At 43.1% G+C, this 25,190-nt stretch overlaps 1 protein-coding gene across 1 annotated transcript; it reads left to right on the forward strand.

Annotated features, from left to right (window-relative positions):
• Positions 1-1,217: 1,217 nt before the first annotated feature.
• On the forward strand, positions 1,218-24,876 carry LOC117755153 (vang-like protein 1). The gene is made up of 9 exons (XM_034574704.1): positions 1,218-1,475; positions 7,384-7,646; positions 8,646-8,817; positions 15,426-15,854; positions 16,417-16,592; positions 17,656-17,789; positions 20,506-20,656; positions 21,807-22,041; positions 22,952-24,876. Exons 2-9 carry the CDS (start codon positions 7,579-7,581, stop codon positions 23,210-23,212), a joined length of 1,626 nt encoding a protein of 541 aa, XP_034430595.1. The 5' UTR covers positions 1,218-1,475; positions 7,384-7,578; the 3' UTR covers positions 23,213-24,876.
• The last annotated feature ends 314 nt before the right edge of the window (positions 24,877-25,190 follow it).

The following is a 25,190-nucleotide window of genomic DNA, read 5'->3' on the forward strand; positions in this document are numbered from 1 at the left end:
CCTTTTATTGCGAGTCTCCTCAGCGTAATGTGGCCCAGGGGGCTCTGGGCATTGTTCGTATCCACTCCAGCAGTAAGAGTGACAGTCCTTTGTCCGCACACTGCACACTGCACAGCACACACTGGACTACACACTGTATGATCGGGACGAGAAACCTAACATCATATTTTGAGACAAATGGGGCAGGTGATGATTAATGTTCAGTATCTTATATTTCTTTATTGAAGACTATGCACGGGACAGTTTCTGGAGATTACACTTTTTTTCACGTGTAGGTTAAGTTTACCTTCATGTGTGAACAGGTTAGGAGCTGTTGTTCGAGGTCATTCTGGTCACTCTCTCTATGTCCATCTTGTACATGAATTCTTCAGTTTAATTATGACTTGTCAGTGTTTGGGGGGAGCAACACTGCCCTCTGATGTTTCATAAACAAAAATTTAACAGCTAAAACTTCCTATCCACTTGACCATTCTTGAAAATGTTTTTGTGACCTGTTACCACCATTGTGCAAAAGTTTACTTTCACTTTCTCATACCATTATAATGCCAGTATATTATAAGGTCATATCGTGTGTGTTAATATGATTACACCCAAATTAATTCAGGAGTATTGACATTTCAAGCAAAGTATCAGCTGAAATTAGGAATGTCTTCAAACTTTATTTGAACACGCCTGATAGGAACACATGATCACCACCTTCCAGAGCTTATGGGGCCTTTTGGGGCCCCCGGGGGGGTGTCGGGGTCAGGCAGCTGCCAGCTTTGGCCAATTAGTAATCAGGTGCTCAAGGCCTAATGTGATTTTATTTCACAATACTGGAATATTGCTCGATTTCAAAAGCAGATCCCCCAACATGTAAACACACCAATAGTTGGTGACTGATGTGGTATTTCAGCTCAATAAATTTCGTTACAAAATGTTGAAAAAAAAGATCTGCCCCATTCACCCATTGAAAAGTAGGGTTAGTCTACATGTTAATAGGCAAAAATAATCAAATATTTGAACTTTATGTTTGGATATACAATAACTATTTCACCAAGAAGTCCCGTCTCAGTAGCATTGGTTTCCTCATCAAACTCTCTATGAATGACATATTGGACCAGGATTGGTTTTCAAACCTGTGGTGTCACAGAATCAATGAATCAATGTGTCCCGATGGAGAAACTGTCTTCTCAATCCCTTCCAAATCACGACCCCTTGTGGCCCGCCGTTGTAAAACTCCTCATTTCCGTGCACTTGGAGTCTATCGCACCTCCATGCTGCTGCTGCCTTCCTCCTCTCTCTGCTCCTGCAGCTTATCACAATGGCCAGGCTCGTGTGAGGGAGCTGCCTCTCAAAGCAGAACAGCACAGACGCGCCTCGGCACCACCACCACCATCACCAGCAGCAGCAGCAGCATTTTTACGCACAGCGCGACGGGGACGCACTCACACCGAGACGCATGGGAGGGAATATGACACACATTTGATAAAGAGGTAGGTTTAAACGAATTGATGCTGTATTCATTATCCTCACGAAAAGCCTGAGATACAACCTCACATGAGAATTACTGATGAAGTTCAATGCTGTCGTGGGAAAAAAAAGGGGTTTCCTTCAGACCAGACACGGATTCAGCCTTTAGCCTTGGTCCTCCTAACCCATATATGTGTGGAGATTATCCTTGTTGTTCTGCTTTTGTGTTGCGTGCTCTTATGTGTAAATAAATGGACAGAAGCAGCCTGAATGGAAGCATTGTTCCAGGTGATAGTCGCTGATGTAGCGCGCTGCGGTTAATGGGGTTCAGGATGAAACTGAAATGAGATCCATTGTAACCGAAACTGCAGCCGTGAAATAGAGAAGTCACATCACATCCTCTTGCTGGAAACAGACTCGGGAGGAGTCCTGTTGGAATAAAGGGCGTTTCGGAATCCAGGCTGCAGCTGCAGGGTGATGCTGCCGCGCGTCGCCACATCTGTGTGGCGGGCGCACAGCTGGATGATGAGGTGTTGGCGACACCGGAGCCGCCTCACGCGTCTCCTCTCTGACACTGTCGCCTCCCCCGAGTGTCCCTCCGAGGCATGATGCTGCAGTGAGACCGTGCAGCACCTCCAGCCATGTATTATTGAGCAGTGCTGATAGGTCCTGTGTGTGCAGATGAGAGGCTGATGAGATGAGAGGACACAGTGCAGGAACCTGGGAACCCCTGAAATACATGAGTCACCACCCTGGAAGCTATTCCTGCCATGGATGATCAAAAGAAGCTGTTGTTGGCCGTGCCTTTTGTCACTGTTCTCTTTATGCTTCCTAGCTGGCAGGGCAGTGTGTGAGGAGTTAAAGGTGAAATGGAGCCGTACCTTTTCATCTCCCTTCAGACTCCGGGGGAGCATTAACAGGATCCTGCATGAGAAGCCTGGGATGTTCCACAGCAGTAGTAGTAGTGTAGAGTATAGTGAGTGTATTTACGGACAATAAAGCACAGCTCTTAAAGCAGGAATGTACTGAAGCGTCTCCTCCTCGAGCCTCCATCACCTCACTGCCTCTCCCTCTGCTGTACTTTTACTTAGTTCCACATGAATAGATCAGAGGGGACTAAGTTTGCATTCCAGAGAACTGTGTCAGGTCTTAACTTTCTCCTTTTGACTCTGTGGTTGTGTGGGAGTGAGGGAGTGGCCGAGACTGTATCCAGTCACTCAAAGGTCACAGGTTTGCTCCCTGCACATACCGAACAAACATTCTTGTGCCGAGAGTCGAATGTCAGATTGTCACAGCAAACAATGAGAGGAAAACACACGAGAAGCCAGTTCCTACATAAATCCATGATACTGTTACTAACAGTGGAAAACATTGGGTTTATTTCAGAGAGGCCGCCCAATGGACTGTGGTGTGTTTGTGCAGCTACATCCAAACTGTTACATTTTTGTTTGAAAATGCAGATTTCAAACTAAAGCGATCTCTGTCCACAGGAGAGTTTTGGCTCAATTTTTGAAAATGCAAATCACGTGACCATTTATGTACATGGGGCATTGCTTAAATAATAACTTGTATTCCTGCACAGTTTTATCATTGTTAAATGCTGAATTTAACTGCCCAAGAGCTGTTGGCAAAGACAGGGTCAGCAACACTTGTAATGGATTATCTATGTCGTGTCCTACACTGGGGGCCAAGGCTACTGCCGGTTGTTTCCACACCAGACAAGGGTCATGTGATGGGAGCCTGACAAATCAGCCAAGGCTACGTCGTGACCTAAAAGACAACCAGCAAGCAATTGTGTCTACGGCATTGTTTCCAAACATCTGCATTTCAGCCTGTCCAAACTAAAACACAGCCCCGGATTTTTCAAAATAAAACGGGGCCAGCAGCGTTTCCAAACCTCTCTGTTTTAGCGGCTCTGAAAAAGCTAGAGTAGTGTGGACGTCAAGCGTATCCACAGCAGAGTTGATGCAATAATGCAAACAAAATCATATTATGGATTTGGCCTGAGTTAGAGATGTATCCAGATGTATTTATCCCTTCCTGCTTCTGATATCAGGACTTTGCGTATCGGCCATCACCAGTGCATTCAAATAATAATAACTTGTATAACATATTCTAACAGTATGCTGCTAACCCTGTATGAAAGTGATGGTTGCCATCATTGTTGTTTGTCCTAGCTCAGGTTAAACCCTTTGAAAACAAATACATACAGAGCATGATGCCGTAGAATTTGTATTATTATCTAGTTTGACAGTCATAACTGTGATAACATTTTAGCTAGCTCTGGCTAACACTACACTACTGCAAATCACTTCTTCACTGCTCTAAAAACAGCACTTGTGACAGTGCAGCACAATCACTGTTTTGGAGCAGCAAAGAAGAAGAAATGATTTCCGGGTAAAAGGAAATTGCAGTTTCATCCGGGTGAGAGACATGGTATCATATCAGTACATAGATTTGCATACTCGCAGATGCACGACCCGGTATTTTCTTAAGTATCTGCCTCCTTTTCAGTGGTATCCAAATATCTCTAGTGTATGTTCATTTGTTGTTGTTTAATTTGTTGGTTTAAAAGAATGTTTTATGTCGGAATTACACAAAAACTATATATATATATATATATATGTGTGTGTGTGTGTGTGTGTGTGTGTGTAAAATAATTACTAAATGAGTCTATTAGTCAACATTTCTGATAACTGGTTAAATGTTTTTATTGACATTTTTGGACATTGATTGGTTGAAACAAGTCATTTAAAGACGCCATCTTGGGCTTGGTAGACTATGATGGCCAATTTGTTATGTCAGCATGAAAATAGTCTTTAGCTGCGGTCATAATATATTATTTAGTTTCATTTATCGTACATTAGATGGTAAACTTGTAGCCAGACTTCTTTGGAATTGTAAAACCACTCTAACACGGCAGACGGACAGCTGCTGCATCTGGCAGATTTTGGCATGACGCCGCCAGGGCAGGGCAGGGCGCTCATAAAGGAGGGAGGGGATGGCATGATGACTGATGGGTGTAAGGGAGGGCACAGATGCCATGGCAACCAGACGACCAGTATGATCTGTGCCATGCAGTTAGGGTGCGAACACCGCATCGCACTTTGATGGAATATCTTGTTCTCTGCCCGGTTCGACTGCCAAATGCTTCTGCAGCCAGTGGCATCGCACTAACCTCCCACATTCTCAGTTTTCTTATCAATGTATGAGCTGGAGGAGCAGGGATAAAAGACCCTGACCCATCAGATGCTGCAGCTCCTCCCATAGAGACTCAAATATTTGAAGCATTAGTGCATTTTATTTATGCTCTTTGAAGTAAAACAAAAAAAAGTGAATCCATAATACATGAATCCAATCCCTGAATCGGACCATGTGTACTTACAGTAGCTCCCACTGCGCAGCAACCTCCCTCCGCTAAACACATTAATGAGTGTTTGTTTTACATTAGTGTCACTTTCTGCCCTCGTGCATCTCTTCTCTGTGCAGCCGACCAGAAAGGCCCACAGAGATGTGGCTACGCTTCACCAGAGAAGATTTCCTCTGCGCCACAGACTCCCTTACAGAGGACCACTGAATGTACTGGACAGGCCGACCGACTGTGAACGGGGGCAGCCTCACATCTCTGACGCACATTATTATTCCCGCATGCTTTATTCATAGATATCCCTTCGTTTGTAACTGATAGTTGTTCTTACCCCGTGGCAGCGATTTTCCACATGGCCTGGTTCACTATGCCTCTTCATGCTCGTCCTGTGGATGAGTGGCTTCTCGGGGAGGGGCGGGGGGGTCATCTTGTCCCACATAGCGCTGCCACGCGTTCAGGGATCAGCACTTGTGGGGTTAACAGCTTTTATTCAAATCATTGGGTTATTCATTTAACCACATGGGTGCTGGGTGTGATGGGAAGCCATTGTTTGCTCTTTGTTGCCCTCTCCCCCACGCGCACACACACACACATAAGTGTATTACACAAATTTACTCTCAGCAGGGGTGATTGATTATCGCTGTGAGATGGGGCCTCCTGCCTCCTCTGTTGCCAAGGCAACATCGGACGCTGCAGATGTGGGTTAGAGATGAGAGACATGACTGTCCTCTGTCAAAACACTGGTTTTTGTTTGAAATTTTTATGCGATGACACCATCTCTGATGCTGTGCGTGCAAATGTTCTTGCATGTTCAAGTGCATTATTTATTGACGTCCTGCGTATCCACAGCTCGGTCTTTTTCAACATGATGTTCGTCTGCTTTTAATAGCAGCTGCATCAGTGGAGAATGATGTCATACTTACTACTCTGAGAGGAAGTGGGCCCTCTGTTACACAGCAGCATTTTACACCTGGATGCTACAAGTCACAAAACACAAATTGTAGCATTTGTATGACATAATTAATACTATAGGCAGGGGTAGAGTTATTATATAATTTATATGACAATACTTATTGGAAAATCTGTGGTTTATCATATGCACCAGCCACATTTTGAATGACGGGTAATGGAAGGAAAAGAAAAACATTCATACCATCTTAATGGAAATCGGCTCCATTGCAGCCTCGTCTTTTTACCATGATTTCCTTGTGTGAATTCACATCCTAATATCCTGAATGAGCTATTTCAGTGTTAATACGTGCACCATTAGCTGCCGAGATAACAAATAGCCCCTGAACCACGAGGGGAGAATAGCCCACAGTTAGCGAAATGAGACATGGGCCGGGGGGGGCGGGGTGACTGGCAGGTGGACGGGGAGTAGATGGAGGTCTAAATGAATGGTCATGCACGATGGAGCACTGGACGTCCTCATTCATCACACAGCATACATTAAGGCCCAGGAAGTGAGTCTGACCTCTTAATAACAGTACGCAGAGGAAGGAGGTCGTTCACATTGTCTAGATATAATAAACCTCAGAATTTGTTTGAAAAACACAGTTTGTTGAATTTCTTTATGCTATGAACCGGTGCATAGCTATACTGAGGACTCTGAAATAAATATCTATTCATTTTGTTTCATTAAATTTGGTTTTACTTCATTGTATTTTGCTTATTTGTGAATTGGTAGGTTTTAGTGAGCAATGAAAAACATATGATGGATGTATTGAAATTGAGTTCAGTCAATTGTTTTTGGAATTTTAGAATAAATCAAAAAATAACAATTAAAGACTTGAACCCATTTAAAAGAGATTTCTTGAATCCAGACTGCTGCTGTCAAGCATATTGTAAAAGTAGGAGTCATATTGTTTTAAATATGACATTTTAAAACACATTTCTTTGGCCTCCGTTTGCTCTGTATGTTTCTTGTTTAAGAATTTTATTTGTTCTACTCATTATTTTCAGTATATTTAGCCAAAGCGTCTCCTGCGACTGCATTGTTACTTTTACAAGAGAAAACGGTGCCAAACGGCAGCATTTAGACAAAGAAACAGACATGAATAATTTGAAGGTGTAGAGAAGAGAGTTTTACTCACATTCTGGAATGAAAGCAATGTTTCCAAATAAAGTGAGTGTTGTGTAGGATGAATAGTTTTGCCAAGTGCAGAACTGACAGGGAGGAAACTGAGGATTATCCACTCCTAATCCTTTTTACACAGTTTTTTTGGACCCAACTGGAGCTGTTAGAGATGTTACACAGAACATGTAGACATGAAGAAACCTGCCTGGTGTAAACATTAATGATTGATCATCTTACCTAGCATCCATACAGGGCAGCATTTAGTTATAATGAAAATGGCTGACTGTGATATTTTGATAACTGGTTATTCTGCCTCGCCTCAGAACGATGAGACTCTGCACAATGCTGTAGAGAACCGTGTCACCTGGTACTGGCTGGTGCTCGCCAGTGTATCTAATGCATTATTTGTTAGACGTGCAGGAGCAGGCTTTGAAGCACACCTCTCTCTCTCTCTCTCTCTCATACCCTCTATCTCACTATCTCTCAGGTCAATGTGGCTCCTAAAGCGCCTCTCTGGGGTAGCTGTCAGTCGTCGTGGATTCCAGAGGCTCGTCTCTATAGCAACCCATTCCTCCTCCTGAGCGTTGCTGCCAACTCACCCTTTCTGCTGCCACACGGCGAGTCTCTCCTCACCTCCCCACCCCACCGGCCAATCACCCACCGCCTCTGAGACTGCGCTGGAATGGACACCGAGTCGACCCACTCGGGCTACTCCTACTCCAGCCGCTCCGGGAGATCAAACCGACATGGGTATGTTTTCTGTCTGTCTGCCTTTCACCATCTGAATGTCTGCCCCCCCGCTCTACCTGTCTATCCCTCCCCCTTTTTTGTTGCTGAATCTCTCACTATTTTCACTGGAATGCCTTTGGTGCAGTTTTTTTTTGTGTTTGCCTTCATTTTGGTGCGAGCCACATGTTGGCTCAGGCCAAATAAATGAGATGGGAGACTACAGAGAGAGACCGAGCGGGAGAAAGGGAGAGATTGAGACAGACAGAGCTCATGGATTAGGGTCGTCACAGATGAGTGGCTCTAACCTATTTCAGTGATCTACTTTGCAAATAAGAGAATCATTTGATTCCAGTGCTGTTCATCCCTCGTTCCTGTGACTCTATGCTGAAATATCCTTTGCTCTCCCTTTTCTCCAGCTCTTTTAGTAGGACTGCAACTAATAATCTACATTTGCAATCTGTCCACTATTTTTTTTAATGTGTTTATGTGTTTTGGTCATGCAACTGTGGGAAATGAAAAAAACTGCGCATTACAAGTTCAAAGCCAAAGATGACATCTGTAGATGCCTTGATTTGTCCAATAATCAGTTCAAACCCTTTTTTGACCAGGGGGTGGATTCTTAGACAAAACACATACTTGAACTCCATTTCATCTTTAGCTTTAGTAGAAGGCAGATTTTCCAACGTTTGACACACAAAACTAGTGATCAAGAAATGATTATTATTAATCAACCATAAAGACACTCAGAGATTGATATTTTTTCTATGAGATCCCTTAATTGTTCTCAGAGAAATAAAAAAATGTTGAAAAATCCAGATTTGCTCCAAAATTTAATCGGTTGTTCCTTGTGTCCCACCATTCCACAAAATTTCATGGAAATTGGTTGAGTAGTTTTTTGTATATATTTTCTAGTGCAGACGAGAACATAACCTCCATCATTTCTGATCTTATGTTCATGCGTCTATATTGCTGTTGTACCAAACCTTGTGTTCAGTGTGGGTTCATGTGCTTGTTTTGCAGGGATCGAAGCCGCGAGCGTCACAAGGCCAGCAGCAGTAAAGACAGCAGCCGCTCCGAGAGATCCGTCGTCATCAACCCCCCCGACACACCGTCCCAGGAGTCTCCTGTTCACAACGGAGAGCCGCTGCCTGGAGAACCCACACCTGATGCGGATCACGGAGATGACGCCCAGGTACTGATGCAGCGGTTGGTGAAAGTGAGGCTGTGAAAGTGAGGCAAACTAGAGGCTGTGTGTGGCATACTTAGTCTCTGCAGTAATCACATTCCTTTAGTAAATCAGAAGGCCCAGTAATCCAGCTATGAAGTCAGCGCCGTGACCTTATAAACTCGTCCTCACACAGCTGGCTACCCACTGCCACACAGCCTGACACATATTAACAATGGTGACAAGGGATCATATAGGTCAGAGGATTAGTATCCCTCTTGTATGCCTGGATTTATACTGACGACGCGGTGTTACAGTGCGTGCGTGGGTGGGTATGTGTGTGTGTGTGTGTGTGTGTGTGTGAGTGTGATACTGCGTATAAATGTCAAGCCTGATAGCTTTGAAGCAAAGCAAATTTGTAGCAGTCATCCCATAAAGCTGATTCTGCTGAGCTCTGCAAGCACAGTAGACACAGGGAAGTGAAACACTGCGCTAATGCAGCTCAAAGATAGAGCGGATATTTAACTTAAGTCAACTCAGCAGGGATTAAAGATGGAGTCGGATATTGTTTACCTCGTTTGTTGACAAGAGGTAGACGAGAAAATCTATAGCACTATCCTCACTCCTATGCTTGAAGCTAACTGTCCTCTGGATGCAGCTTCACATTCAACAGACAGATGTTAAAACTTCTCATGTGACGTCTTACCAAGAAAAGCAACGTGCTGTTTCTCAAAATGTCAGCTCTCTCGTTTCAGTGCAGGGGATGAGGTAAGTTTCAATGAAAGTTAAAGGAAGAGGCAAAAAGAGAAACCTAGAGGAAGAAAATAAGAGTGATAGATATTTTTCTTTTGAGAGGACTCTGCCTGAGGCTGCGTTCACCGGGCCTCTCTGACCTACTTCAAATCTATAGTAAAAAAGAGAGCCGTTTATCTTTGTGTGTGTACTGTTATTTTGTCTGCAAGGGAAAGAGAGAAGAAGTGCGTGCATGTGAAGTTACTGAGTACGAGCTGCCTGCAAAAGGTGCGCTTCCCCAAACTGTTATTATTTAATATGATTAGACTCTGGACATGTCTTCAGCGACACCTTCGGGGAGGTCTGACCTAATTTGCCGTTCTCTTGCTCGGCATCCCCCGCTGTCTGGGCAGCCACATTCCACGCTGTCATGTGACTGTCAGCTTGCAGCTCACGTCCATTGTCGGCGGTGTAAGGTGATCTGCAGTTATGTTGCCCTCAAGAAAAAAATGTTTTCCAAATCATCAGCAGCGCTATCACTGAAGTCTCCTCCTTGCAGCCAAGTGTGAGGGTTGGATGGCAGAGCTGCGGAAATACCCACAGGCTCCATTGCAGAGAGACATTCTCGCTGAGTGAGATTAGCCGTAGCATCCAGCCAAGCGCCACTTTGAGGAAAGCTGATATGAATAATCCTCCATGTTTACAGTCATGCCTATGACATAAGGATACCCTCTTGGGCCACAGCTTCTGTTCATGTGTGTGTGTGTCACGGAGCAGGTGCCAAATCTGTTAGTGAGACTGTGCATGCTGCTTTGTGACGCTGTGACTTTGTGCCAGACGAGGCAGCAGCTTCCATGTCCACACAGTGTTTGCTTCAGCAGCACCAAAGCACAAGCTGAAAAACCACACAGCCCATAGTCTCCCTTTGGCCTTTTCTTCCGCTCCTTTCTTCTGCTACCACACCAACAGCCTGTAATCTGATATACAAACTAGAACGGCACTCGAACATTCCCAACAAGCCCTCTTAAAGACATATTATGTAACAATTCTTCATTGAAATGTCTAAAAACCACTAGACCTACATTATATATTATGGATATTTTACATTGTCCGAAATGTTTCCAACAATGTTCAAACGCAGAGAAATCCCCAATTTTATTCAAGGTAATGGGACGTTTCATTTTGATCGCTTTTAAATTGCGTCATATCTTCTTTGCCCATCTCTGCCAAAACTTCCTGGACATATGACGTATGACGAAGGAAAAGCACACTGCTAGCCAGTCGGCGTTCTTTTCCTTCTTCTCTTTGTGTCGTTCACTCGTATTCATTGCCATTTGCTATGCAACACAAATAGAACTTTAATACATTACCTCATCCGTGAACATTATTTGCGCCTGAGTTGCGTCAGGTAGCTTTTCATCGCCGCTGATGGTGAAGACAACAACTCCCATGATCCCATGCTGCTTCACTACATCATCAAACTCTCAAAAGAGAGACCCCTCTTGGCAGAACTTACATATCGTGTATTTACATTCTATCAAGCTGCACCACATTGCACATACTCATTGACATCAGTCCCCTAAATATGTGTCTTTTAGTTATTCCCTGATATCTGTGAAAACGCCCAGTCCAGATCCGTGGCAAAATCTATTGGGTTCTTTCTTGGCATATGTCACATCCTTTAATCAAGTTGCATGGAAATCCGTTTTGCTTTTGTAATTTTTGCGCAGTCCTGCTGCGAAACAAACAACCTTCTTGGCTGAGGAAATAATGACCACAAAAAAAGAAAAGGAGGAAATTGAAGAAAACCTTTTGAACGGTTTTGTAACACATGCTCTATGATTCTTTTTAGCACAAATAAACACACACACACTCTATGACACTAATACACTCACTAACACCAGCGCAAACCAACACGTTAAATGTCATCCTAACCTCCACCCAGGCCGGTGGGGCTTATAGTCATTGTGTTTTGCATCTGGCTGACTGTTAGCTCTGCAGATGTGTGAGTCTGTGGAAGCGGTGCTAATCAGTATGTTGTTGCATTGTTGTGCTTTGTGACGGTGGAACAGGCCCCAGCATAATCCACATTCACCCTCTGCCAGATGAAAAGACCGAGCTGCCAAGCAAGCAGGCAGCAATCACGTCGCTCTCTCTCCCCCTCACTTCCCTGTAACGCTTCCCTGTTTCGTTCTCCCTCGGTTATTTACACTTTCCCCACACTTTACTGTGGAGATCAGGTCTGATTAGTGTAGCGTTAATCCTGGGGTTTAATCAACTGAGATTTAATGGCTGGTTTTTAACAGTGTATTAGCTCAGTCAGTGATGACTGACTGTGAAACCTTGTTTGTATAAACCCCGTGGCAGAGAGATAGTGTGGGAGGCTGAAATGCTCTGATTGAGCATCCAAATGGAGGCTGATGTCGAGTATGAAGTATTAGGCTGCATGTGTTAAAGTGAACCGACGGAATTATTGTTGGCAATTATTTAAGTCTCAGATTTAGACTGGACCACCAAACTAGTGGTTTGAGGTGTTTTATTAAAGATCTGCTACTTTACTATCCATCCATCCATCCTTTATCTATGCCGCTTATCCTTTGAGGGTCACAGGGGTTGGACCCAATCCCAGCTGATATTGAGGGAGAGGCGGGTACACAGGTCTCCAGCAAATCGCAGGGCAGAGATAGAGAGACAAACAAACTCATTCACATTTAGAGCGTAGAGTTCTAATCCCAATCTGCATGTTGTTGGACTGTGGGAGGAGTCAGAGTACCTGGAGAAAGTCAACAAGGCTGGATCATTGTTCGGTTTCAATTAGGAGCTGTGATCAGATCAGCGTTTATGATTTGTGAAATACTGTCGGAGTGCAACTGAATTGAGTTTGTCTGTGTTAAACGAACAGCTCAGCATTCTGGGAAATTCCTCTTCACGTCACTGGTGAGATTTAAATGAGAAGATGCCACAGTCGTGTGTCTGTGTGACAAATACGAAGTTCGGGCCAGCACCCTGTTATCTTGCAGGAGAGGGTGAAACAGCTTGGTACCTCTAAGACTCACTGTTTAACACATTATGTCTCTTTTCTTCAAAAACCAAAGTGTAAAATGACTATTTGTGTTTTTATGTGTGGTTTTGTGTGGGAGTTTTTCTTGGCTGCGAGGCTGCAGACTCTTGGAGTCGCCACTGGTTGTCTGGCAACAAAACTGACCAGAGTTGGTTGTATCCTCGTGTTGAACAGACAGATACAGGGTGAGACCATCTACTCAGCAACTAGAGCTCAAAACATCCAATTGATCCTTTAAAACACTTGATGATCACAGAGGAGGGAACACACAACGAGTTTAATCGCCACAGACTCAGCAGAGAAACCAGACTGTCTGTGTCACTCCTCACCAGATGTTCGATGTTTGCTATAGGCAGAGTTTTGATGTTGGCAGACTGAAAGAGGAGGACGATGAGGAGGTTCTCTTTATTCGTTTATAAAGTTTTGTTGTGGTGGTCCTCCCAGTGTGTGCATGGGGTTTCTCCAAGAACTCCGGCCTCCTTCCACTGTCCAAAAACATGCTTATTGGTACAAGCTCAACGCACTTCAAATTAAGAAAACACATGCAAAAAGTCACAACACATGCAAATACAGAAATGCGCTGCAAATAGCGAAAACTAAGCCGGAAATGTTTCCAGGGGGACCCAAAAAAGTGTTGAACCTGACTGTAGTTCAATGCTTTGTGAAGTTATTTCTGTATTTGCATGTGTCCACCATCTTCCACGACCCTGAAAGAGGATGAGCTGTATAGATAACGAATGGAAGGATGGATTTTTATTACATTTTACTTTGTGATTTTTGAGCTCTGTGCCTTATTGGCACCTTTCCACTGAGCATGATGTCTACCATTCTTGCTGTGACATACATAAATGTTATGAATTAGCAGGTTTATCTTGTTTTTGATTAATCTGATCTCAGAACAAAAAGAAAAGAGGCCTTGTATCAATGTTTACCTTCCTCTTTGCCTCCAGTTTTCCCATATGACCCTCAAAAGGATAAGCGATATATATAATGGATGAAAGAAATCTGGTTAGCTGCTATTTTAAATTCTATTCTGCCTCTATTGAAGTGTGGATCAGCACGGATCATGGGGTAGTTCCCAGATCCTGCAGTAAAGGTTGGGACCGAGTTAAAGAGAGTTGGCTTGGGAAAGAAAAGGAGTCGAAGAGGAGACGTGTGAGCTGAATAAAAATGAGACTAAATGGAGCTGACGTAACACGTACATGGCTGACCTCTGGCTTCATGCATTACTCTGGCAGCCACATATATAGCCCCCACTTACTCCCTCACCACCACTGTCCCCCTCTCTCACTTTCTCCTCATCTCATGCTCGTTCATCATCCGGCTCCTGTTAGCATCTGCTCCTGCAGCATTGCTCAGTTAATTGGCTGTGGAGGGCAGAATTCATTGTTATGTTGCTGATTGGAAATATGCAAATGGTAAAAATTGCCTGAAATAGCACACTTTACAGTGGGAGGGGAGAAGTTGTGTTACTGTTCCCTGCAGGTTCATTTGAGGCTTCACAGACTTTCTTGACGTGTGAGGGTGTATGTGTGTGCACGTGTGCGTGATGCCATAGAGGCCCATTTGTTCAGCCTGTCATTTTTCCATCCTTCATCCCTCTCTCTGCAGCTGCTACTCCTGTCAGTGGTCGCGGCTGTAGATGTGTACAATACAGTAACAATGGACGGCTAATTATATGAATTAATGACGTCTCCTGAGAACAGACATGTCATTAATTTAGTCTGTGTGTCTGTGTTAGAAAAGATTTATGCTTAAAATGACCCTGAACGAAAATGTGACTCTAATTTGCAATGATGGGCCTGGAAAGCTTCAGCTGCTTTTGTTGATGTGATTCAGTGTGCGTGTGCATGTATGTGCGTGTGTGTGTGTTTGTGTGTGTATTTTTACCTATGTCAGCGTGTGCAGCTTCCTGCCAAAGTGAGCATTAGTGCACATCTCATCCTGTCAAGCTATATTACTTCAATGGGGCTTTGAAGGCTTCGTATAATGAGACGAACCTCCAAGAAAACCAAACGTCTCTAAATAGCACGATGAATGTCCTGTGTGCAATTTTTTTTTCATGCCAAGAAGGAAGAAAAGAGGAAAATTGAAGCATTATTGTCTGTCAGACTCCATTTATGAGTTGATTTGCCATTTGTCTGTCTGTTTGTTGGTTTGTTTGTCATCAGGATTATGTACAAACTACAGAATAGATTTCCATGAAACTACAAGGTTGGGACAAAGGACAATAAAGAACCCAGTAAATAGTGGTGCAGTTTTGGACAAAGGGGACGATATATCTCTTTCTTTGATATAGCGTTTTTGGATTTTTTTTTTTACAATTTTCACGGGGAATAATACATGGTTCTTGATGACAAAAATCAGGCATACTGATATCTGTAATTTGGTGCAGCCTGATTGAATTTAAGTGGACTGTTAGGCCCTGTACGTCTTCCAAGGACGTTATGTTTTCACCCTTGTTAGGTTTGTTTGTTGGTTTGTTTGTTTATAAGCAAGATTGTACTAAAACAACTGCCCAGATTTCCATGAAACTTGGTGAAAGGGATGCAGTATGGGTCAGGGAGGAAGCAATTCAATTATGGTGTGGCTCCGGGAAGGATTCATGGAGAATGAAAAAAGAAACCAGGCACATTTGAGGAACTGATCTGTGAGTCCGGCAATTTGGTGCAGCCTGATTGAATTAAAGGGGACTGTTTGGCCTTGGGGAAGTTATGTTATCAATTGAGTGCTACTGTAGTTCTGAAGTAGTTTTACTTTCCCAGGTTTTGGGATAAGCACCAACCTTGACAAACACAAAATGACACATTTCCTTCATCTTTCCCTCTATTTCCCTTTTCAGGATGATAACTGGGGAGAAACCACCACCGCCGTGACAGGCACCTCAGAGCTGAGCGTGTCCCAGGAGGAAGTGGTCGGCCTTGGGAAGGGGATACAAGACCGGACCCAGGGCTTCCGCCGCTACCTTCCTCTCGCTGTGGGCTTGTGTGTGGGGCTGCTGGTGGTGACCACACCCCTGCTCTTCCTGCTCCTTCCGGCCGTAATGTGGCCTGATAGATTGGAGGCCTGCAGTGCGGCCTGCGAGGGCCTCTTCCTCTCCATCTCCTTCAAGCTCCTCATCCTCATGGTGGCCATATGGGCCTTGTTTCTCCGCCGGGGCCGCGCCAGCCTGCCCCGTATGTGCGTGTACCGTGCCTTCCTCACCACACTCACACTTCTGCTCACCATGTCTTACTGGCTCTTCTACGGGGTCCGGATCCTCGATGCACAGGTGGGTCAGAGAGCGGGATGTTAGCATGTACTCACTGTCAGCTTTTACAAAATATATCTTTTATATCGCTGCCACTCCAGGTTTGAAATTATAGAAATCACAAGAGTTTAAGAGGTTAAATTTTAACATTGGTTATACTGATGTATCAAAGTGATTATCTGAGAATAATAATCTCTATCTGGGACAACTTTATGATATATTTGTTTTGCCAAAGAAATAATAATTACTCATTTAAGCCAAGAGAAAAGATTTGAATTTTGGCTCGTACATAAATATATACTGTAACTATAGCAAAATCATACTTTTTTATTATTCTATATAGGTGTATAGCTATATATGGTAAATAGCTCTCACGTTTCTTTCTTTATTTCTGCAATGCTATCTTTCATTTGTTTTATCCATTATAATTGTTTTGTTTGATTCCGACTTGATGACATATTTCACAAATCTGCTGTACGTCGTTTGCTGCCCATCACACACACACACACACACACACACACACACACACACACACACACACACACACAACTGATCTTTTCATCATGTGCTGTGGTCTAAGCAGGACGAGGACTACCACGGCATCGTCCAGTTCGCCGTGTCCCTCGTGGACTCCCAGCTGTTTGTCCACTACCTGGCCGTGGTGCTGCTGGAGCTCCGCCAGCTGCAGCCCTGCTACAGCGTGTGCGTCATCCGCTCCACGGACGGGGAGTCGCGTCACTACAACATAGGACAGCTCAGGTTTGTGAGCACGTTCGCTGTTATTACCTCTCTGTAGAATTCACATTAAGATACAGACACACTTGGTCACAATCATCAGTCTCCACCATGTTGACGTACGTGTGTAATTGGAGGCCACAGGGAAGACTGACACAGGCAGTAATTGAGTTACTCGTCAGTCTCCTTGTCTAGTTCGCTCAAGGTGGGTTATTATGTGAGTCTGGGGGGGAGGGAAGATAAATTGACGGACACAGGCACTCGTCCTATAGCTGTCCTACTTTATTTTTGCTTCGGACAAGTGTCTGTCTGACTATGACACAACAAGGGGTAATTAGATGAGGTTCGCGTGATGCGGCTAAAAACACAATTTACACTCTTTTTCTGGGCGCAGTTTGAATTTGCAGGATGATAAACAGGGAGTGGAGACCTGTTTACAGGAGCAGGACACAGTCACAGATCAAAAATACACATTATATTAACAGCTTCCAATAATTTCGAGGGGAGCTGCACTCACATACATCATGGACGTTGTGATGAATTTCAACCTGAACTTTCCAGACCAGCCTCTAACATAACACACCCAAATCTCCCACTAAAACTCAAGGAGAACGGGTGGAATCTAAAAGACAGTAGTGGTGTTTCAATTCAGGGGCTGCATCCTTCTGAGGCTGCATTTGAAGATCAATTGCGCTGAAATAGGCTGTCGAATTTCAAAGGCTACTTCAACCGCAGCCGATAAATGCATCCTTCATCTTCAAGACTCCAATGAGTGGATCCCTCTCAGGCCAACCTATCCCACAATTCATTGCAGGTGGATTGCAACAACACAGGTCTACATGTAAAAAAAAAGAAAAGAAGCGTTAATAATTTCTCGTCACGCATGGCGACCGCAGGAAGGATGAGATAAAGTTGGTGATGCAAATCATGGAAATCCTCCGTAGACTGTCTATCATAATAATGAATAAAAACTAACTTTGTAGTGAGTTGAATGTCATTATTCAGTTTCATATATAACTTAACCATAATGTAAATCATATTCGAACACTGTCTGAGTTTTCACTTGTCTCTCTCTCGTCTTCCACAGTGTTCAAAAGGCCGCTCTGTCCATTCTGGAGTATTACTACAGAGATTTTCCACTCCATAACCCAGCGCTTCTGTCTGCCTCGAAGCACCGGGCCGCCAAACACCTGGCCGGGTTAAAGGTCTACAACGTAGACGGTTAGTCGCCTCATCTGTCCTTATAATTCCATCCAGTATCACATACAGTATATATGTGTATATAAGTATATATATACATAAGTATCATTATATAATATAATGATAATTATAAGTATCATTTTATAAAATAATGATACGTCAGCCTAAGGATTAGTCTCTTGCGGATTAGTTTCACAAAACTAATGACTGACTTAGTTTTACCGACACAGTTCGTCCCCGGCCTAACTCAGAACTAAGAGCTGTGTTTCCATGGTAACAGTCAGTGACACCTGCTAAGCAGTGTTTCCATGGCAACAATCGGCAACGCCTGCTGACTAGTGGCACCGAATGGAAAAAAAGGAAAGCTGGTGTATAATTGTATGATGTGTCGTCAACAGAGCTGTGACATAGGAGACAAGTTGTTAGTGAACACAGTGATATGTTGCAAATAAACAGCAGTGTCTGTCAACCTGACTGATGAGGAAGCAGAGGAACTGAGTCCTGCTACATTAAAACATTTATGCTGCATGTTTTGTTACACTCACTGAATTTTAAAATTTGACTATTTTTTATTGAAGTGAAAGGAGCTGAGTGGTTTGAAGCAGCTGCTCTCTGCCTTATTACCCAGAATTCATGGCAAATTAGTCCCACTTATGATAATCAAGAACAATTGGAGCTTTCAAGAATCAGCGTGTCAGCAGCACATCATCATACTAACTGAGAAACTGTCTATTCTGAGGAAAGAGACACACAGGCTTGCCTCTTTTGTGGAGGAGAAAATGTTTGGTAGCGGTGACGTGAGAGATTATTATTGGTTACATATATATTTTGTAGTTTCTCAAGAAACAGTGAGATGGGAGTGGAACTCCAGCAAACACAAGTTCTGCTTGTGCTTATTTCCTAAAGAGAATTCTTTCTTTATTCTCTTAATATTAAAAAACTTTTCTCATTAATTTCAGATTTATTCTTGTGATATTATTCCTTTTTTCTTATTAAATTACAACTTTACTCTTTTGAAAATTAGAATTTTTTTCTCATTAAATTACAACATTATTCTCCTAATATAGTGACATTATTCCTAAAATGTGTGATTTCTTTTCTTCAATGTGGCCCTAACACTCCGTCATAAGAACTAAACAGCTTTGTGCCAGCTTTCTTGATTTTAGAAATCTACGTATTTGAATATGTTAATTTGCTAATATTATTAGTTATAGTAGTTTGTTCACAGCCAGTGTCAGAGTCTGTCTTTGTGAAGCCAGCTTCTTGTTTACCATGTCTTCTTTACTATGCTCCTCCTTTTCTTTTTCATCTCCATCTCTTCCGCGAGCAGCTTTTAAAAACAAACTGAGAACGTACCTTTTGGACAGTAAGTACAGATAAATGTCCTCAAAGGCTCCACACAGCACTTTATCACAGGAAGCTGCTAATTTCATGGTTCGGTTGGCTCCATATTTACGGCGCTCTAAAGCCTCCGTCCCTGACACAATGTATACACTGCATCTACAGAAAGCACTCACATACTCCTACTGTGGCTTTGCCTCCCTGCACCCACAGACATGCATCCTGCAACGCCACAGATTGCATCCTTTCCCGCAGTTAAAAGCCCACTCACCACCCATCAATCCCCCCCACCTTACACAGCACTGTGGATTTAGAGCAGGGGTGCAGTATGGGATATGGTGTCCTCACAGCACCACCTACCCCACCCCCTTCCCGATCAAAGAGCAGCGGAGAAGCCTCTGGAGGGTTGTGGAATTTTGAGACTTAAATAATTCATCAGAGTAACACTCATTTCTCACATACTCCCACATCTCTCCTTCAGCCCGACTCGCTCCTGCTTTTCTTATTTCCCCTTCCGTCTGGATTTCATTTTTCATTCACTTCAGCCCCACCCACCCCTCTCTCTCTTTCATTCACGGATGTTCTTCTAATTGCACGAATATGTAGGCCAGGAAGTTAAAGAATCTTCAGTTCACGCTTGTTTTCAGTGGAAAGTATTTGCAATCCTCCGTGTGATTTTATCTGATGTCATTCTTTCCACAGTTTATACGAGGACGGTTTTCATCCATGTTTTACTACGAGACTCGACGCTTCCTCTCACCTGCACGCGCACACATATGCAGATTATATTATTAATGATTTATATCCTTAACTGACCTGCAGCTATAGCCTCCTCCGAACGCTGCTGATCTTCATGAATATGGACCAGATCTTACTCCCCCCCACAATGAAACCCCAGGAACTGTAATAAACTGCTGTACAAGCTCCATTAGCTTTATGGGTTTGTCACACAAATCAGTAAATTCACAGATCAGACAAGAACTACGGCCTTTGTAGTGTAGAACGATGAATATCTCATCCACCCCACCCCCAACACGCCCAAATGAAAAGCCTCCTGCTTGATCCTGTCTGCGGAGAAACGCGGAGCCTTCCAGTTGAAATTGCTTCTTTTCCTCTGCGCTATAATTAACATTCACTGAGGCTGAGACACATGATCTGGCAGGTTGGTCCAGATAAGTTGTGAAGATTAACACCGAGACCCTTCCAATCTTACTCAAAAGTCTATGGAGTAGGACCTCAGTTCTCCATCAGTTCTCCTCCATCAGTTCTCCCTTTCTTTTCTCCGATTAGAACCGAGATACAGCCTATTCATCACAATCGGTTGGGTCAGGGACCACTTCCTCCCAACCCGGGACGAATTTAACCAATTTGCCTCCATCTTCTCCTTTTGGTGCAGCCCCAGGAAACCCAGCAGGGGCTCAGGCTGCTAATGGGAATCAGTCACGGGCCATGGTTACAGCTGCCGCCAAACGCAAAGACAGCGCCCACAATGAGCTTTACTACGAGGAGGCCGACTATGAGAGAAGAGTCCGCAAACGTAAAGCCAGGTGAGTCATGAGGAAAGAAATGACATCATGTCTGAGGGTGACATACAGATCCAGAGACTCTTTCAGACAAGCAGCTCAGGACAAACTGAGTGTGATCGCAATTTTGCAGTCGGGACAACGGGCACTCTAGCATTTCTGTAACTCAGCGTGACACAAGTCTGATTGACTTAGAAGCTAAAGCAGCACAAGGATAACTATATATAGTGAGAGACTTCTGGCTACATCCACATTCCCCCGTTGTCATTTGGTGACGCATCAACTCTGATACGGATCAGCCTCGGCTGCCAGTGTAGAACACAACATTGATAATCTATTACAAGCCTCGCTGACCCTGTCGTCTTTGCTACCAGCTGCTGTGCAACTAATTTCTAGCTATTATTCCAGCAAATCCTGTTTACACCGGCACACACATGCACAGGGTACATGTGTGGTCATGTGATATGCATTTTCAGGTGTTTTGGTACGGACGGGGATTCAAACTGGTTCAGCGCCAAAATGTTAGTCTTGACAGAGATTGTTTTGATTTAAAAACACGATTTTGAAACGACAACATATGGATGTAGCCTTATATGTATACTGCAAATTTGAAGGCTTGAATCTTCCTGCAACAGCCTCTCATTGCATTTCATATCCCGCTTGCCGTCCTGTCAATAAAGGCGAAATGTCTGCCCAAAAAATATCTATAAAAAAAAAAGTTATCTCTTATGTGCAATGAAAATGAAATTGGATTCTCACTATTCAGGTCTATAGAACTGAAGAAAAAACATCTTAATTGTACTTTGCCTATATACATTTTTTTCCTGTGTGCTCATATTATTTGAAATACAAATGTTAAGCAGTTTCATTCCATGTTTGTGCGCTATGGGATGTTATAATATAGGCAGCAGTGTTCACTATGTAATATATGATCAAACTGATGAGAATTTATTCAGGGATTTAGATGAGAGCAGCAGGGGCAACTGTCACATCATGACTGTATAAAGCTCTAAGGAATATTTATAGACGGCTACAGAAGCCATTACTTTGACAGATGATGGGTAAAGCCAGCATTATTCTGAGTCCCATATCATGTGGTGTACATGCGTTGCTTATTGAACAGTATGGATTAAGAACAGTAACCTTGAGAGCTGACACTAAGCTGCTTTGCCAGGCTGGTGGTGGCCGTGGAAGAGGCCTTCACTCATGTGCGGCGCATGAAGAAAGAGGATGAGCGCGCAGCCACCTCGGACATCATGGACGTACGAGAGGCGGCCCTGGCCATATTTCCCTCCATGGCCCGGGCCCTGCAGAAGTACCTCCGCACCACCAGGAGGCAGCACTGCCACAGCATGGAGAGCATCCAGAAGCACCTCGCTTTCTGCCTCGTGAATAACATGAGCCCTAAGGTCAGCTTTAAATTTGACAGTTTATAGTCTTATTGTCTTGGTCTAACTAGTGTTTTTGAAGAGCTGATACATCGACTGTATATGAAGATGGACAACTCGTCTCCACTTCCCCCTGTTGTACAAAAATGAAGCGAGAATATAAGGGATATGAATGCTCCCATTTTGCACTTTTGGTGTCATTTGGATCCGTAGTCTGCGTAGTAGTGATCATAGTTTGTTTTGAGGTCCTGCCGAAAAAAGGCACTCGACCAAATCACGGTCAGTCAGTCTCAGCTGTCAATCAGGACGGTTCACCCCATTTTTATAGCGTAAAATATATAATTAAAACCAAACATACTGGAATATTTAACACTTGAGCATACATCAGTGTGATAAGAACTACCTAAACCAGAATTTTATTTTATTTAAAATTTTATTTTCCTCCATATCCCATCCACTAACATGGAGGAGGCAGGGTATCCGACCTACACTGCAGCAGCCACCAGGGGACAATAGAGAAACCATGACTTCACTTTTGGGAGCTGTCACACCTTCAGATAGAGTCGATGGTTCAGACACATCATGCATGTTTACTTGGCGACTGAGCTGATGTCTCCTCAGCAAAGAGCTCAGATCACTCAGAGGAGCAAACTGTATCTTAACCACTTTAGTGGTCATTTATTTATAAGTCATTTATTTATGAAAATCCAGATCTTGGACCCTGAAGGCAGAATGAGTAACTCTGGTGAACATGAGTTATCCTCTCTACTTATTTCCTCATAATGTGTTTTTCTATTTATTCTCTTGATATTGTAATTTCTTTTTTCAATCATGACTTTATTCTTGTAATATTTAGACTTTCATCTCGAAGTATGAAAATACTTGACTTGTTGAATGTTGTCGACTCATTGGCTGTCTCTGTGTGTCTCAGGCCTTCCTTGAGGCCTACCTGGCCCCTGGTCCGACTCTGCAGTACGGCCCTGAGCGCTGGATGGCAGATCAGTGGACTTTGATCAGCGAGGCGTCCGTCACCAGCGGCCTCAAGGAGGGGACAGAGTTCCTACTTAAGTGTCTCGACTTCAGCTTGGCCATCACCGTCAAGAGCATCCCTTACATCCGAATCACTGAAGAGTACATCGACCCCAAGTCCCACAAGTTTATACTGCTGCTCCAATCAGAAACCTCAGTTTAACAGAGCCCCTGCCGCCGATTGCTGGACTTGTTAACATGATCTGACTGAATTTTTCAAAAAATAGCATTTTGTACTACTTTTTTTGTACTTTGTTTGTGTTATTTTCTCATATAGAATATCTCAGTGTCCTTGTCGTTGTCCCGGGAGACAAAGAAGACAATAAAAGACAAAAAACAGGCGGGAGTATGATTGGATTTCTCTATCTTGACTTTTGCAGAACACAGTTCAGGTATTCCTCTATGCACTTCAGATGACCCTCCACTTTACTTGCATGTGCCAGTGTGTGCCTGCGTGGGAGAGTTTTAGGAGGAGTGTGTGATTTAGGATGCAAAAGTCTGTGTGTGTGTGTGTGTCGAGCATGTGTGTGTGTTGAGTATATTATACACCCGGGGTTTGTCTTCTTAGCCTGTCTCCCCTTTTCTTTTTAGCGTTACGTAGTGACCAGGATATTTGATATAAAAACTGAACCCTTTTCACCAAAACTGCTTTTTTTCTGTCTTAGCAATGACTATTTATCTGTCCTGTATCACACACTTATGTACAGTATTTATGTGAATATACCGTATCCTCAATTTTATATGAAATCGTGTTCGGTTTGAAGGATTTCTTTTTTTTTTACTGTATCAAAGACATTTTTTTTTACCTTGTATGTCTGCACCGTATTTGTGGAGATAAACTGGACTGTAAATAGCTGAAGACACGTTTTGTAAATGTCGGACAAAGAAAAAAAAGCCAAACGCAGTCGAGCTGAAAACGCGACGGTCCAGCCAATAGATTGTGAAGAAACACATGTGACTTGTCATTATGTTTTGTACAGTTAAGTGTGTGCAGTGTACACTGATCAGAGGGACGTATTGTCGGGACAGGTCATTTAGATTTTTATATCTGCACTCGTGATGTTTCATTCCGGAACATTTCCCCCTGATTTGGATCTAGGAGGACGTGTTATTTCCTCTGTGCGTAACAGCAAAGTGAAACACACTGATCCCTGAGGCTCTGACAATGTATTAAAAATACAAATAGTTATTAAACACAGATCTCAGGAGGCGTTTCAAAAGATTGGACTTTCTCCCTGAAATAAAATCCCTATCCAATATTAATGGACTCTTAGCTCATGCTGGCAAGTGTTTAAACATGTGTTAAGATTTTATAAATAAGTAATTAGTGTCAGTATTTCTGCTGTCAGTATTCTGTGTGTAGACACTGCTGCCACCTATCTGCAACTGCTGGAACATAAACCTGTGCTGTGCGTCAATGAAACGGTTGATTTCTCTGAATATTGGGTCTGTATTTTTTAGATCTTCTGTATGTGGGAGGCATGTTGTGTTGTAAATTAATATTTACACAATTGTTGCTGTGGTCACTGACCGTGTGGTTTTGTTTTAGGGCTGTGTTGTAAATACTTATCGACTACACGTGCCTCAGTTTTACATATCTAGGAGCTGAACAGCATGTGTGTGTGTCTGTGTGCGTGTGTGTGTGAGAGAGAGCGCGAACGAGAGAGAAAGGAAAAATGATGAAGAAACGAAAAAGTTTTCCCACTTGTCATGCAGCTGACACGTCCCTGTCTTCTTTTATACAACAGAAAATGTAAAATCATAGCAGTTGTGTCAAAGTCACATTTGTTAAAGTAAAAAATAAATGAATATTTGTATTGACCTTTTAAAGGTATTTGATCGTTGTATTTTTATGTGATGTGTTAGATCAGTATAAAGAATGGCTAGTTTTTATAAGACTGGTTTTTCAGTGGCTCTCAGAGTTTCACTGTTTAAAACTACTGCAGCTTATTTGCAGTAGGTTGGCGATGATATCTAATACTTTCTGCCAGTCTTAATACACATAGACCTTTACTTATATTGATTTGTTATTGGACTGGTTATGTAGAAATTGGAAATGTATGTACCTCTGCAATGAGGTTATGTTTTCACCCCTATACATTTCTTTTCATGCTTGTTTGTTTGTAAACAAGATTACTCCA

Source organism: Hippoglossus hippoglossus, chromosome 21 (assembly GCF_009819705.1).
Source record: "Hippoglossus hippoglossus isolate fHipHip1 chromosome 21, fHipHip1.pri, whole genome shotgun sequence".
Lineage (NCBI taxonomy): Eukaryota > Metazoa > Chordata > Actinopteri > Pleuronectiformes > Pleuronectidae > Hippoglossus > Hippoglossus hippoglossus.